Here is a 14,955-nt window from a genome sequence, read left to right as displayed (position 1 = left end):
GCATGATCGGGCTTTGATTCGTGCATGGTTGTGATCTAGAGGTTGTTTGGTTCGTTCATGCTAGGTTTGCGGTTACACAACTGGTCGGGGTCCGGTTACACAACTAGTGGGGCTTCGGTTACACAACTGGTCGGGCTCCGGTTAAATAACTGGTCGGGCTCCGGTTACGCAACTGGTCGGGCTCCGGTTATCTTAACTGGTCGGGCTCCGGGGGTGTCGCTGGGGCTTAGGGTTGTGCATGATCGGGCTTCGGTTCATGCATGGTTGTGCTCCAAGGGTTGTGTGTTAGTGCCTTATGTTTCTTTGCTAGATCATCAGGTTGTTTCTTGACTATGACTAGGTGCATGTTTATTTTCTAGGGCTTCATTGTTGTATTTTTGCAAGAGTTCCAGGTTTCTATTTTTTGTATAGGGCTCAATTAATTGTTTGCTTTGGCTCCAAAGTTAGTTCATAAGGCAAGAATGGGGGGGGGGGGGGGTTAGGTAGGGCTAAGGAAGGGTTTGTTTGGTAGACCTAGGGAGGGAATTTGATTAGGCTCTGGGGCTGTTTGTTTGGCATGGTGTGGGTTTGATGAGTTGTTTGCATGCTAGGCTTACGGTTACACAACTGGTTGGGGTCCGGTTACACAACTGGTCGGGCTTCGGTTACACAACTGGTCGGGCTCCGGTTACAAAACTGGTCGGGCTCCGGGGGTGTCACTGGGGCTTCGGGTTGTGCATGATCGGGCTTTGATTCGTGCATGGTTGTGATCCAGAGGTTGTTTAGTTCGTTCATGCTAGGTTTGCGGTTACACACCTGGTTGGGGTCCGGTTACACAACTGGTCGGGCTTCGGTTACACAACTGGTCGGGCTCCGGTTACAAAACTGGTCGGGCTCCGGGGGTGTCACTGGTGCTTCGGGTTGTGCATGATCGGGCTTTGATTCGTGCATGGTTGTGCTCCAGGGGTTGTGTTAGTGCCTCGTGTTTCTTTGCTAGATCAGGTTGTTTCTTGACTATGTCTAATTGCATGTTTATTTTCTAGGGCTTCATTGTTGTATTTTTGCAAGAATTCCAGGTTTCTTTTTGTGTATAGGGCTCAGTTGTTTGTTTGCTTTGGCTGCAAAGTTAGTTCTTAAAGCTAGGGTGGGGGGGGGGGGGGTAAGGTAGGGCTAAGGAAGGGCTTGTTTGGTAGACCTAGGGAGGGAGTTTGGTTAGGCTCTGGGGCTGTTTGTTTGGCATGGTGTGGATTTGATGAGTTGTTTGCATGCTAGGCTTGCGGTTACACAACTGGTTGGGGTCCGGTTACACAACTGGTCGGGCTTCGGTTACACAACTGGTCGGGCTCCGGTTACAAAACTGGTCGGGCTCCGGGGGTGTCACTGGGGCTTCGGGTTGTGCATGATCGGGCTTTGATTCGTGCATGGTTGTGATCTAGAGGTTGTTTGGTTCGTTCATGCTAGGTTTGCGGTTACACAACTGGTCGGGGTCCGGTTACACAACTAGTGGGGCTTCGGTTACACAACTGGTCGGGCTCCGGTTAAATAACTGGTCGGGCTCCGGTTACGCAACTGGTCGGGCTCCGGTTATCTTAACTGGTCGGGCTCCGGGGGTGTCGCTGGGGCTTAGGGTTGTGCATGATCGGGCTTCGGTTCATGCATGGTTGTGCTCCAAGGGTTGTGTGTTAGTGCCTTGTTTCTTTGCTAGATCATCAGGTTGTTTCTTGACTATGACTAGGTGCATGTTTATTTTCTAGGGCTTCATTGTTGTATTTTTGCAAGCGTTCCAGGTTTCTATTTTTTGTATAGGGCTCAATTAATTGTTTGCTTTGGCTCGAAAGTTAGTTCATAAGGCAAGAATGGGGGGGGGGGTTGTTAGGTAGGGCTAAGGAAGGGTTTCTTTGGTAGACCTAGGGAGGGAATTTGATTAGGCTCTGGGGCTGTTTGTTTGGCATGGTGTGGGTTTGATGAGTTGTTTGCATGCTAGGCTTACGGTTACACAACTGGTTGGGGTCCGGTTACACAACTGGTCGGGCTTCGGTTACACAACTGGTCGGGCTCCGGTTACAAAACTGGTCGGGCTCCGGGGGTGTCACTGGGGCTTCGGGTTGTGCATGATCGGGCTTTGATTCGTGCATGGTTGTGATCCAGAGGTTGTTTAGTTCGTTCATGCTAGGCTTGCGGTTACACACCTGGTCGGGGTCCGGTTACACAACTGGTCGGGCTTCGGTTACACAACTGGTCGGGCTCCGGTTACAAAACTGGTCGGGCTCCGGGGGTGTCACTGGTGCTTCGGGTTGTGCATGATCGGGCTTTGATTCGTGCATGGTTGTGCTCCAGGGGTTGTGTTAGTGCCTCGTGTTTCTTTGCTAGATCAGGTTGTTTCTTGACTATGTCTAATTGCATGTTTATTTTCTAGGGCTTCATTGTTGTATTTTTGCAAGAGTTCCAGGTTTCTTTTTTTGCATAGGGCTCAATTGTTTGTTTGCTTTGGCTCCAAAGTTAGTTCTTAAAGCTAGGGTGGGGGGGGGGGTTAGGTAGGGCTAAGGAAGAGTTTGTTTGGTAGACCTAGGGAGGGAGTTTGGTTAGGCTCTGGGGCTGTTTGTTTGGCATGGTGTGGGTTTGATGAGTTGTTTGCATGCTAGGCTTACGGTTACACAACTGGTTGGGGTCCGGTTACACAACTGGTCGGGCTTCGGTTACACAACTGGTCGGGCTCCGGTTACAAAACTGGTCGGGCTCCGGGGGTGTCACTGGGGCTTCGGGTTGTGCATGATCGGGCTTTGATTCGTGCATGGTTGTGATCCAGAGGTTGTTTGGTTCGTTCATGCTAGGTTTGCGGTTACACAACTGGTCGGGGTCCGGTTACACAACTAGTGGGGCTTCGGTTACACAACTGGTCGGGCTCCGGTTAAATAACTGGTCGGGCTCCGGTTACGCAACTGGTCGGGCTCCGGTTATCTTAACTGGTCGGGCTCCGGGGGTGTCGCTGGGGCTTAGGGTTGTGCATGATCGGGCTTCGGTTCATGCATGGTTGTGCTCCAGGGGTTGTGTGTTAGTGCCTTATGTTTCTTTGCTAGATCATCAGGTTGTTTCTTGACTATGACTAGGTGCATGTTTATTTTCTAGGGCTTCATTGTTGTATTTTTGCAAGAGTTCCAGGTTTCTATTTTTTGTATAGGGCTCAATTAATTGTTTGCTTTGGCTCCAAAGTTAGTTCATAAGGCAAGAATGGGGGGGGGGGGGTTGTTAGGTAGGGCTAAGGAAGGGTTTGTTTGGTAGACCTAGGGAGGGAATTTGATTAGGCTCTGGGGCTGTTTGTTTGGCATGGTGTGGGTTTGATGAGTTGTTTGCATGCTAGGCTTACGGTTACACAACTGGTTGGGGTCCGGTTACACAACTGGTCGGGCTTCGGTTACACAACTGGTCGGGCTCCGGTTACAAAACTGGTCGGGCTCCGGGGGTGTCACTGGGGCTTCGGGTTGTGCATGATCGGGCTTTGATTCGTGCATGGTTGTGATCCAGAGGTTGTTTAGTTCGTTCATGCTAGGTTTGCGGTTACACACCTGGTTGGGGTCCGGTTACACAACTGGTCGGGCTTCGGTTACACAACTGGTCGGGCTCCGGTTACAAAACTGGTCGGGCTCCGGGGGTGTCACTGGTGCTTCGGGTTGTGCATGATCGGGCTTTGATTCGTGCATGGTTGTGCTCCAGGGGTTGTGTTAGTGCCTCGTGTTTCTTTGCTAGATCAGGTTGTTTCTTGACTATGTCTAATTGCATGTTTATTTTCTAGGGCTTCATTGTTGTATTTTTGCAAGAATTCCAGGTTTCTTTTTGTGTATAGGGCTCAGTTGTTTGTTTGCTTTGGCTGCAAAGTTAGTTCTTAAAGCTAGGGTGGGGGGGGGGTGTAAGGTAGGGCTAAGGAAGGGCTTGTTTGGTAGACCTAGGGAGGGAGTTTGGTTAGGCTCTGGGGCTGTTTGTTTGGCATGGTGTGGATTTGATGAGTTGTTTGCATGCTAGGCTTGCGGTTACACAACTGGTTGGGGTCCGGTTACACAACTGGTCGGGCTTCGGTTACACAACTGGTCGGGCTCCGGTTACAAAACTGGTCGGGCTCCGGGGGTGTCACTGGGGCTTTGGGTTGTGCATGATCGGGCTTTGATTCGTGCATGGTTGTGATCTAGAGGTTGTTTGGTTCGTTCATGCTAGGTTTGCGGTTACACAACTGGTCGGGGTCCGGTTACACAACTAGTGGGGCTTCGGTTACACAACTGGTCGGGCTCCGGTTAAATAACTGGTCGGGCTCCGGTTACGCAACTGGTCGGGCTCCGGTTATCTTAACTGGTCGGGCTCCGGGGGTGTCGCTGGGGCTTAGGGTTGTGCATGATCGGGCTTCGGTTCATGCATGGTTGTGCTCCAAGGGTTGTGTGTTAGTGCCTTATGTTTCTTTGCTAGATCATCAGGTTGTTTCTTGACTATGACTAGGTGCATGTTTATTTTCTAGGGCTTCATTGTTGTATTTTTGCAAGCGTTCCAGGTTTCTATTTTTTGTATAGGGCTCAATTAATTGTTTGCTTTGGCTCGAAAGTTAGTTCATAAGGCAAGAATGGGGGGGGGGGTTGTTAGGTAGGGCTAAGGAAGGGTTTCTTTGGTAGACCTAGGGAGGGAATTTGATTAGGCTCTGGGGCTGTTTGTTTGGCATGGTGTGGGTTTGATGAGTTGTTTGCATGCTAGGCTTACGGTTACACAACTGGTTGGGGTCCGGTTACACAACTGGTCGGGCTTCGGTTACACAACTGGTCGGGCTCCGGTTACAAAACTGGTCGGGCTCCGGGGGTGTCACTGGGGCTTCGGGTTGTGCATGATCGGGCTTTGATTCGTGCATGGTTGTGATCCAGAGGTTGTTTAGTTCGTTCATGCTAGGCTTGCGGTTACACACCTGGTCGGGGTCCGGTTACACAACTGGTCGGGCTTCGGTTACACAACTGGTCGGGCTCCGGTTACAAAACTGGTCGGGCTCCGGGGGTGTCACTGGTGCTTCGGGTTGTGCATGATCGGGCTTTGATTCGTGCATGGTTGTGCTCCAGGGGTTGTGTTAGTGCCTCGTGTTTCTTTGCTAGATCAGGTTGTTTCTTGACTATGTCTAATTGCATGTTTATTTTCTAGGGCTTCATTGTTGTATTTTTGCAAGAGTTCCAGGTTTCTTTTTTTGCATAGGGCTCAATTGTTTGTTTGCTTTGGCTCCAAAGTTAGTTCTTAAAGCTAGGGTGGGGGGGGGGGGGTTAGGTAGGGCTAAGGAAGAGTTTGTTTGGTAGACCTAGGGAGGGAGTTTGGTTAGGCTCTGGGGCTGTTTGTTTGGCATGGTGTGGGTTTGATGAGTTGTTTGCATGCTAGGCTTACGGTTACACAACTGGTTGGGGTCCGGTTACACAACTGGTCGGGCTTCGGTTACACAACTGGTCGGGCTCCGGTTACAAAACTGGTCGGGCTCCGGGGGTGTCACTGGGGCTTCGGGTTGTGCATGATCGGGCTTTGATTCGTGCATGGTTGTGATCCAGAGGTTGTTTGGTTCGTTCATGCTAGGTTTGCGGTTACACAACTGGTCGGGGTCCGGTTACACAACTAGTGGGGCTTCGGTTACACAACTGGTCGGGCTCCGGTTAAATAACTGGTCGGGCTCCGGTTACGCAACTGGTCGGGCTCCGGGGGTGTCGCTGGGGCTTAGGGTTGTGCATGATCGGGCTTCGGTTCATGCATGGTTGTGCTCCAGGGGTTGTGTGTTAGTGCCTTATGTTTCTTTGCTAGATCATCAGGTTGTTTCTTGACTATGACTAGGTGCATGTTTATTTTCTAGGGCTTCATTGTTGTATTTTTGCAAGAGTTCCAGGTTTCTATTTTTTGTATAGGGCTCAATTAATTGTTTGCTTTGGCTCCAAAGTTAGTTCATAAGGCAAGAATGGGGGGGGGGGGTTGTTAGGTAGGGCTAAGGAAGGGTTTGTTTGGTAGACCTAGGGAGGGAATTTGATTAGGCTCTGGGGCTGTTTGTTTGGCATGGTGTGGGTTTGATGAGTTGTTTGCATGCTAGGCTTACGGTTACACAACTGGTTGGGGTCCGGTTACACAACTGGTCGGGCTTCGGTTACACAACTGGTCGGGCTCCGGTTACAAAACTGGTCGGGCTCCGGGGGTGTCACTGGGGCTTCGGGTTGTGCATGATCGGGCTTTGATTCGTGCATGGTTGTGATCCAGAGGTTGTTTAGTTCGTTCATGCTAGGTTTGCGGTTACACAACTGGTCGGGGTCCGGTTACACAACTAGTGGGGCTTCGGTTACACAACTGGTCGGGCTCCGGTTAAATAACTGGTCGGGCTCCGGTTACACAACTGGTCGGGCTCCGGTTATCTTAACTGGTCGGGCTCCGGGGGTGTCGCTGGGGCTTAGGGTTGTGCATGATCGGGCTTCGGTTCATGCATGGTTGTGCTCCAGGGGTTGTGTGTTAGTGCCTTATGTTTCTTTGCTAGATCAGGTTGTTTCTTGACTATGACTAGGTGCATGTTTATTTTCTAGGGCTTCATTGTTGTATTTTTGCAAGAGTTCCAGGTTTCTTTTTTGTATAGGGCTCAGTTGTTTGTTTGCTTTGGCTCCCAAGTTAGTTCTTAAGGGAAGGGTGGTGGGGGGGGGGGTTGTTAGGTAGGGCTAAGGAAGGGTTTGTTTGGTAGACCTAGGGAGGGAGTTTGGTTAGGCTCTGGGGCTGTTTGTTTGGCATGGTGTGGGTTTGATGAGTTGTTTGCATGCTAGGCTTACGGTTACACAACTGGTTGGGGTCCGGTTACACAACTGGTCGGGCTTCGGTTACACAACTGGTCGGGCTCCGGTTACAAAACTGGTCGGGCTCCGGGGGTGTCACTGGGGCTTCGGGTTGTGCATGATCGGGCTTTGATTCGTGCATGGTTGTGATCCAGAGGTTGTTTGGTTCGTTCATGCTAGGTTTGCGGTTACACAACTGGTCGGGGTCCGGTTACACAACTAGTGGGGCTTCGGTTACACAACTGGTCGGGCTCCGGTTAAATAACTGGTCGGGCTCCGGTTACACAACTGGTCGGGCTCCGGTTATCTTAACTGGTCGGGCTCCGGGGGTGTCGCTGGGGCTTAGGGTTGTGCATGATCGGGCTTCGGTTCATGCATGGTTGTGCTCCAGGGGTTGTGTGTTAGTGCCTTATGTTTCTTTGCTAGATCATCAGGTTGTTTCTTGACTATGACTAGGTGCATGTTTATTTTCTAGGGCTTCATTGTTGTATTTTTGCAAGAGTTCCAGGTTTCTTTTTTTGTATAGGGCTCAATTAATTGTTTGCTTTGGCTCCAAAGTTAGTTCTTAAGGCAAGGGGTGGGGGGGAGGGGTTGTTAGGGCTAAGGAAGGGTTTGCTTGGTAGACCTAGGGAGGGAGTTTGGTTAGGCTCTGGGGCTGTTTGTTTGGCATGGTGTGGGTTTGATGAGTTGTTTGCATGCTAGGCTTACGGTTACACAACTGGTTGGGGTCCGGTTACACAACTGGTCGGGCTTCGGTTACACAACTGGTCGGGCTCCGGTTACAAAACTGGTCGGGCTCCGGGGGTGTCACAGGGGCTTCGGGTTGTGCATGATCGGGCTTTGATTCGTGCATGGTTGTGATCCAGAGGTTGTTTGGTTCGTTCATGCTAGGTTTGCGGTTACACAACTGGTCGGGGTCCGGTTACACAACTAGTGGGGCTTCGGTTACACAACTGGTCGGGCTCCGGTTAAATAACTGGTCGGGCTCCGGTTACACAACTGGTCGGGCTCCGGTTATCTTAACTGGTCGGGCTCCGGGGGTGTCGCTGGGGCTTAGGGTTGTGCATGATCGGGCTTCGGTTCATGCATGGTTGTGCTCCAGGGGTTGTGTGTTAGTGCCTTATGTTTCTTTGCTAGATCATCAGGTTGTTTCTTGACTATGACTAGGTTCATGTTTATTTTCTAGGGCTTCATTGTTGTATTTTTGCATGAGTTCCAGGTTTCTATTTTTTGTATAGGGCTCAATTAATTGTTTGCTTTGGCTCCAAAGTTAGTTCTTAAGGCAAGAATGGGGGGTGGGGGGGTTGTTAGGTAGGGCTAAGGAAGGGTTTGTTTGGTAGACCTAGGGAGGGAGTTTGATTAGGCTCTGGGGCTGTTTGTTTGACATGGTGTGGGTTTGATGAGTTTGCATGCTAGGCTTGCGGTTACACAACTGGTTGGGGTTCGGTTACACAACTTACGGGGCTTCGGTTACACAACTGGTCGGGCTCCGGTTAAATAACTGGTCGGGCTCCGGTTACACAACTGGTCGGGCTCCGGTTATCATAACTGGTCGGGCTCCGGGGGTGTCTCTGGGGCTTAGGGTTGTGCATGATCGGGCTTCGGTTCATGCATGGTTGTGCTCCAGGGGTTGTGTGTTAGTGCCTTATGTTTCTTTGCTAGATCATCAGGTTGTTTCTTGACTATGACTAGGTGCATGTTTATTTTCTAGGGCTTCATTGTTGTATTTTTGCAAGAGTTCCAGGTTTCTATTTTTTGTATAGGGCTCAATTAATTGTTTGCTTTGGCTCCAAAGTTAGTTCATAAGGCAAGAATGGGGGGGGGGGGTTAGGTAGGGCTAAGGAAGGGTTTGTTTGGTAGACCTAGGGAGGGAATTTGATTAGGCTCTGGGGCTGTTTGTTTGGCATGGTGTGGGTTTGATGAGTTGTTTGCATGCTAGGCTTACGGTTACACAACTGGTTGGGGTCCGGTTACACAACTGGTCGGGCTTCGGTTACACAACTGGTCGGGCTCCGGTTACAAAACTGGTCGGGCTCCGGGGGTGTCACAGGGGCTTCGGGTTGTGCATGATCGGGCTTTGATTCGTGCATGGTTGTGATCCAGAGGTTGTTTGGTTCGTTCATGCTAGGTTTGCGGTTACACAACTGGTCGGGGTCCGGTTACACAACTAGTGGGGCTTCGGTTACACAACTGGTCGGGCTCCGGTTAAATAACTGGTCGGGCTCCGGTTACACAACTGGTCGGGCTCCGGTTATCTTAACTGGTCGGGCTCCGGGGGTGTCGCTGGGGCTTAGGGTTGTGCATGATCGGGCTTCGGTTCATGCATGGTTGTGCTCCAGGGGTTGTGTGTTAGTGCCTTATGTTTCTTTGCTAGATCATCAGGTTGTTTCTTGACTATGACTAGGTTCATGTTTATTTTCTAGGGCTTCATTGTTGTATTTTTGCATGAGTTCCAGGTTTCTATTTTTTGTATAGGGCTCAATTAATTGTTTGCTTTGGCTCCAAAGTTAGTTCTTAAGGCAAGAATGGGGGGTGGGGGGGTTGTTAGGTAGGGCTAAGGAAGGGTTTGTTTGGTAGACCTAGGGAGGGAGTTTGATTAGGCTCTGGGGCTGTTTGTTTGACATGGTGTGGGTTTGATGAGTTTGCATGCTAGGCTTGCGGTTACACAACTGGTTGGGGTTCGGTTACACAACTTACGGGGCTTCGGTTACACAACTGGTCGGGCTCCGGTTAAATAACTGGTCGGGCTCCGGTTACACAACTGGTCGGGCTCCGGTTATCATAACTGGTCGGGCTCCGGGGGTGTCTCTGGGGCTTAGGGTTGTGCATGATCGGGCTTCGGTTCATGCATGGTTGTGCTCCAGGGGTTGTGTGTTAGTGCCTTATGTTTCTTTGCTAGATCATCAGGTTGTTTCTTGACTATGACTAGGTTCATGTTTATTTTCTAGGGCTTCATTGTTGTATTTTTGCAAGAGTTCCAGGTTTCTATTTTTTGTATAGGGCTCAATTAATTGCTTGCTTTGGCTCCAAAGTTAGTTCTTAAGGAAGGGTGGGGGGGCAGGTTGTTAGGTAGGGCTAAGGAAGGGTTTGTTTGGTAGACCTAGGGAGGGAGTTTGGTTAGGCTCTGGGGCTGTTTGTTTGGCATGGTGTGGGTTTGATGAGTTGTTTGCATGCTAGGCTTGCGGGTACACAACTGGTTGGGATCCGATTACACAACTGGTTGGTATCCGATTATACAACTGGTTGGGATCCGATTATACAACTGGTCGCGCTCCGTAGGTGTCACTGGGGCTTCGGTTCGTGCATGGTTGTGCTTCAGAGGTTGTTTGTTCGGTTCGTTCATGCTAGGCTTAAGTTTACACTAATATATATATATATATATATATATATATATATATATATATATATATATATATATATATATATATATATATATATATATATATATATATATATATATAGATATATAGATAGATAGATAGACAGATAGATATAAAATATGCAGAAATAATAAAATAGTATTAATAAAACAATTAACATCGCATAATGTACTCTATATACATAAATATATATTACCTTGAAACCCGTATCAGTCACATAACAAAAAATTGGGCTACTCTTAGTACAAAATCGCTACTTTTAGAGCGTCAGTTCGCTACTTTGAGCGATTTGGATGTGGCAACACTGCGTGTGTCATCAGTGGCCCGAGATGTAAACAAAGAGGAGGGGAGGATGGGGCCTCTAGTCTACATTTGCCTCTGTTCCCTCTCTACGGTCTCCTCTATTGACATTACTGGCGGTAAGGGGGCAGATGTAGATACTCAAGATGACGTATTTATTAAATAATTTTGGATTGAGATTGATTGGGACCGAATTAGAGGCATTCTCAAGTTGATGTTGGGCCATTGACCCGGGGTACGTCAATGCCAAGGTCTTATCTAATTGTTAATAGTGGATGCATAGTTGGGAAAGGTTTGGGTAGGATAGGTTGTGTGAGGTTTGGGTATGGTAGGTTGTCTTGTGTTAGGTAGATTTTATATTATCTCGGGAAGTATCATGCGTTCGAGTGACCTGAATCACACTGGCCTACGAGGCTCCAACGTGAAATTATAATTGTAATTGGTAATTCAAAGTTTTGTGATTTTGTGCATGCAAAAAATTTATTCAGAGAGTTGCCACTTAAATTTTTTATGAACATTAGTGCCAAAATTTAATAAAAAAGTGGTCCTTTTAAACAAGTGGTTCAGTTTGGGGCCCCTATTTGTAGCTTGTCTTAAACTCTCTATTTATATATTAATATTAAATCAATACAATTTTGGGTCCTGAATGGGTTTAAGGTTTCTAGCAGTATTTCATTGAAAATAATTGAACTATCACATGTCCCTCGGTCCAGATTAGGTTTGTGTGACCCAAACTCAAATAAAAAATTCCCAAGTCTGTTAGTTATGTTTTGTGAATAAAATTATCAACAAATCAGTGTTTCTGGGAAGCCTTCTTCCATGAAGATACTGTAAATACTTTATCATATAGGTATCCAGTAAATGACACAGGCACTAGTCATACTAAAGCATAAAATATGACAAAATAATATAAAATATATTTTGTCAGTCCTAGCTAATATCATGTTGGACTCATTTGCACCCATTTAATTTCTTGTGTAAACATTGAAATTTTCTAGATGTGTTTTTTATGTAATTATATTATTCCATTGCAGGCTTCTTCAAACCTCGACCATACCATCCCGATCTTCGCTACTATGAATTTATCGATTCTTCTGCATTCAAGCACCACATTGTCAAGAGGGGAACAAAAGAGAGTACTCACCGTTTTAATAAGATCAAAGAAGTACAGTTCAGTGCTTTAGGACGGTAAGAAATTGCTGATTTGCATGACTATGACAGTGTTTATTTTATTTGATTAGCTCTTCTCTGGCATTACAACTTTTTACTAATACCACAGGATTAGAAAGATGATTTGTACTGATTAACGAGGATGTTAAGTATAATAGATATGACTGGGGACTTATGATTTCCTAAATATTATACAGTATAGCTCTGATCTCTTAAAGATGCAAAATAATATTGTTATGGTTGAATTTGCATAATGAATTTTTCCTATATGTACTGTAAAGTACAATTCAATATTGTCCCTTGAAAGTGTGAAGGAATCTAATAAGACTTGTTCTGATGAACTACCCTATACACACACTTATGAAGTTGTTGTTATTACAGACCATCATCATGTTTTATACAATTCTGTATTATACGTCACTGTACTGTATATATAACAAAATATTTACTAAACAAAATTCAGTATTATATCAAAGTATGTTGTACTAGACAGGTATAGAATTTGTATATTAGCCACCCAAGCATTATTCATATTGATATCCAAACACTGTACAGTGTTTAGCCAGTACATTGTGGCGGTAATGTATACAACTTCAAATCGATTAAAACCTAAACAGACAATTTAACTGCTGTTGTGGCGCTACTGTATTAGATGCCATAAAAGATAGCATATGCAGTCAGGTAGTTTTATTTATAGTGGGTGCAAAATAGAGCTACTGTACTACATTCTACAATAAAAATTGAATGGCTGATTTAAACAGTTTCTGAGCTACACCATATTGCCACTCCAGACGGTAAATCCTAGTGATTGTCTACAGTGTCAGGTTTCACAACCTAGTCAGGCAAGACGCATACAGCACTGATGCTACAAGATCATAGGGTATAATTAGTGTACCAGTCACTCCAAGCAAAATGGAACTTCAATACCAAAGCTGTAGCATAAAAGAAAACACTGAATCTCATAAATTGATTAACTTTGCATGTGTAAATATAGATACCTTAAACAAAACAAAATTTAATATGTCAGGTCAAGGAAAATTGCCAGTCCCTGAATTACATAAAAACTATTATGTGGGATTAAGATAGGACAGGATGCCTATATATTTGATAATCTTAATCACAAGATCAACTGATCTCACTCACAAATTGACCTTTATGGTTTGTATTAATTATTTTCCCGATATTGTTAATCAGTGGCTTGGCACTGGTTTGTAGTGTAGAGGAATACTGCAACACATTTAAAGATATTATGAAGTAGGGTGATAACAAAATATACATACAGTACTGTATTTATTTTGGTGAAGTTCATATGAAAATGGTGATATTACTGTACCTGGCGAACTATTGGCACCAATGTCGTAGATTTTTTTAACCTAGCTGAATTTTTTACCAACATAGTTTGGTTAATATCTGATAAATGTCTTTCTAATAAACTATTAAACATAATGTATTTTCTAGGCAGCTACTCGATGGCTTCCCACGCTTAGTGCATTGACATTTCCAGGACACTAGTTTCAAGGGGCATTAGGTGACTTTTTTTTTTCTTTTTTACCCATGAGGGCAAGTATCTTTTCAATTTCTGTTCTGACTATTCAAAGTTGTGGGGAGCGTATAGAGGTCAGAGATTGATCATGCAACTGAGGCACACAGCCTGCTATAACACACATGCCTTGCAAAAGCTAAATTTCTCTCTGAAAGATATGCTTGTAAACAACCAGGTGTCCCAAGCATGGTAGGGTGGAGAGGAGTCCATTAGTCAACTTTATTTTGTTGGTTAGAGACCAATCATCTTTACATCCAAGTAACCTAGGTTATTTTTTGCCCAATTCAGTATTTCTTATGTTTGGGATCCATCCTGATGCGTGCTTTGTATGGTTGCCAGGTTCATACTCTCCAGATTCCACATTGACTTTGTTTCTGGGTTTCATTCCCTGGCCTGGCATAGTGTGATGACCAATGATAATAATGTGTTGCATTCTTATGCAGATCCTTGTAATTATTTATGGGCTTCTCAAGGCTCCTGTTGAACTTAATGTCTTCAATATCCTATTTTAAGGCTCAAGTTTTGCAACTCTTCTTGCAGACTGTCTAGGAAACCTCAGGCTTATACTTGGGCTCATAATCTGAGGAATTTTAGCCTACAGGGTGTTCTTTGCAGAACAGTCTTCTGAAAAAATTTGATTATGCAGGTTCTGGAGATTAAAAAGTGACATTTGTTCATTGCTTCCTGCATTAGGGTACATTGACTGAGGCCTTAGACCAATTGGTCATTGCTGCAGGAATGGGCTGTTGTGAACACTAGGCACTCGGATATAGTTTGTATCATTGTGCAATGGCATTGAATGCCGAGCCTACAGCTGCGGGGATCTTCACTTTAGCATTAGTAAGCTCCTACATCAAAATTTCTTTTAGGTGACATTGTCATGTGAGGCATATCTTTGACAGCAGTATCATTGCAATTCTGTGAGTAGTCCCATTTTGAACAAAGTTTAGCTGCAGCTGCTGCTTGCTAGCCCTTTCTTTTCTTTATCTATTCCATTGCTTCCTTTGGGTCAGAATGTATGATGTCGCTGGCGCCGGGCCTGCCTTGTAGTGGTGCTGTCATAAGACGGGGAATAGGGTACTAAGCAGGTATTTTCATTGCTAGTTAGGGTTGTTTAGGCTTTCGAAGTCATGTGCATAATACCGCTGGAATATATTTGCCCTGGACTTATGAACATAATCTGCTAAATATCCAATGTCCTGCCAAGGTTATTATATTCAGTGGTGACTCCCATCTTCTTTGCATGGTCCTGTAAGGGTGCTTTAGGGTATAGTGTACTTTCATGTGGCCTTGTAGCATTGTTGCTGTGTGTGTGTGTTCCTGCCCGACTGCCATGAACCCAAAATGCCAGAGGATTGCTATACCGTTACGAGTAGCAGCTGACATTCACATGGTAAGGGACTTTTCTCAAACTCAAAGCATGCTATTTATTAATTTTTATTACATATTTCAGAGACTTTCGGTTAATTTTAAATCCTCGGAAAGGACTGCTTCATCCTCAGTTCAAAGCTTATGCAGTTGATGGTGCTGGAAATGAACAGATTATTCATGTTGGTAAGTGCTGTTAATTTTTATTAAATTTATAGGGTGCACCTTAGGACTGTGTTGCGGTGGGGGTTTTATTGGATCCCAAGTTTGATTAAGTGCTCAGGGGCATTGTTAGTTAATAACTTGATTTAAGCTATATTATATAATGCTGCCTTCCCTTTCCCTTTCTACTTATCATTAGAACCTCGACTGGCTAAATAATATCCAGCTAAACAGGGAAGCAGAGCTTTCC

The 14,955-nt window shown here is 45.8% G+C and overlaps 2 protein-coding genes across 3 annotated transcripts in view; one reads left to right on the top strand and one right to left on the bottom strand.

Moving 5' to 3' along the window:
* Ldh (Lactate dehydrogenase) overlaps positions 1-14,955 on the bottom strand; it is a 213,609-nt gene that overhangs the window by 48,696 nt on the left and 149,958 nt on the right. The window lies entirely within an intron of this gene.
* LOC123764791 (ADAM 17-like protease Tace) overlaps positions 10,465-14,955 on the top strand; it is a 30,374-nt gene continuing 25,883 nt past the window's right edge. For both annotated transcript variants that reach the window (XM_045752932.2, XM_045752931.2), the window contains exons 1-3: positions 10,465-10,581; positions 11,497-11,650; positions 14,629-14,729. In XM_045752932.2, the coding sequence (XP_045608888.1) occupies positions 10,515-10,581; positions 11,497-11,650; positions 14,629-14,729 (322 nt within the window). In that variant the 5' untranslated portion in view covers positions 10,465-10,514. The remainder of the gene's footprint in view (positions 10,582-11,496; positions 11,651-14,628; positions 14,730-14,955) is intronic.

This window comes from Procambarus clarkii, chromosome 48 (assembly GCF_040958095.1).
Source record: "Procambarus clarkii isolate CNS0578487 chromosome 48, FALCON_Pclarkii_2.0, whole genome shotgun sequence".
In the NCBI taxonomy this organism is placed as follows: Eukaryota; Metazoa; Arthropoda; class Malacostraca; order Decapoda; family Cambaridae; genus Procambarus; species Procambarus clarkii.
Note: the sequence above shows the minus strand (reverse complement) of the source record. Positions and strands in the feature narration are given on the sequence as shown.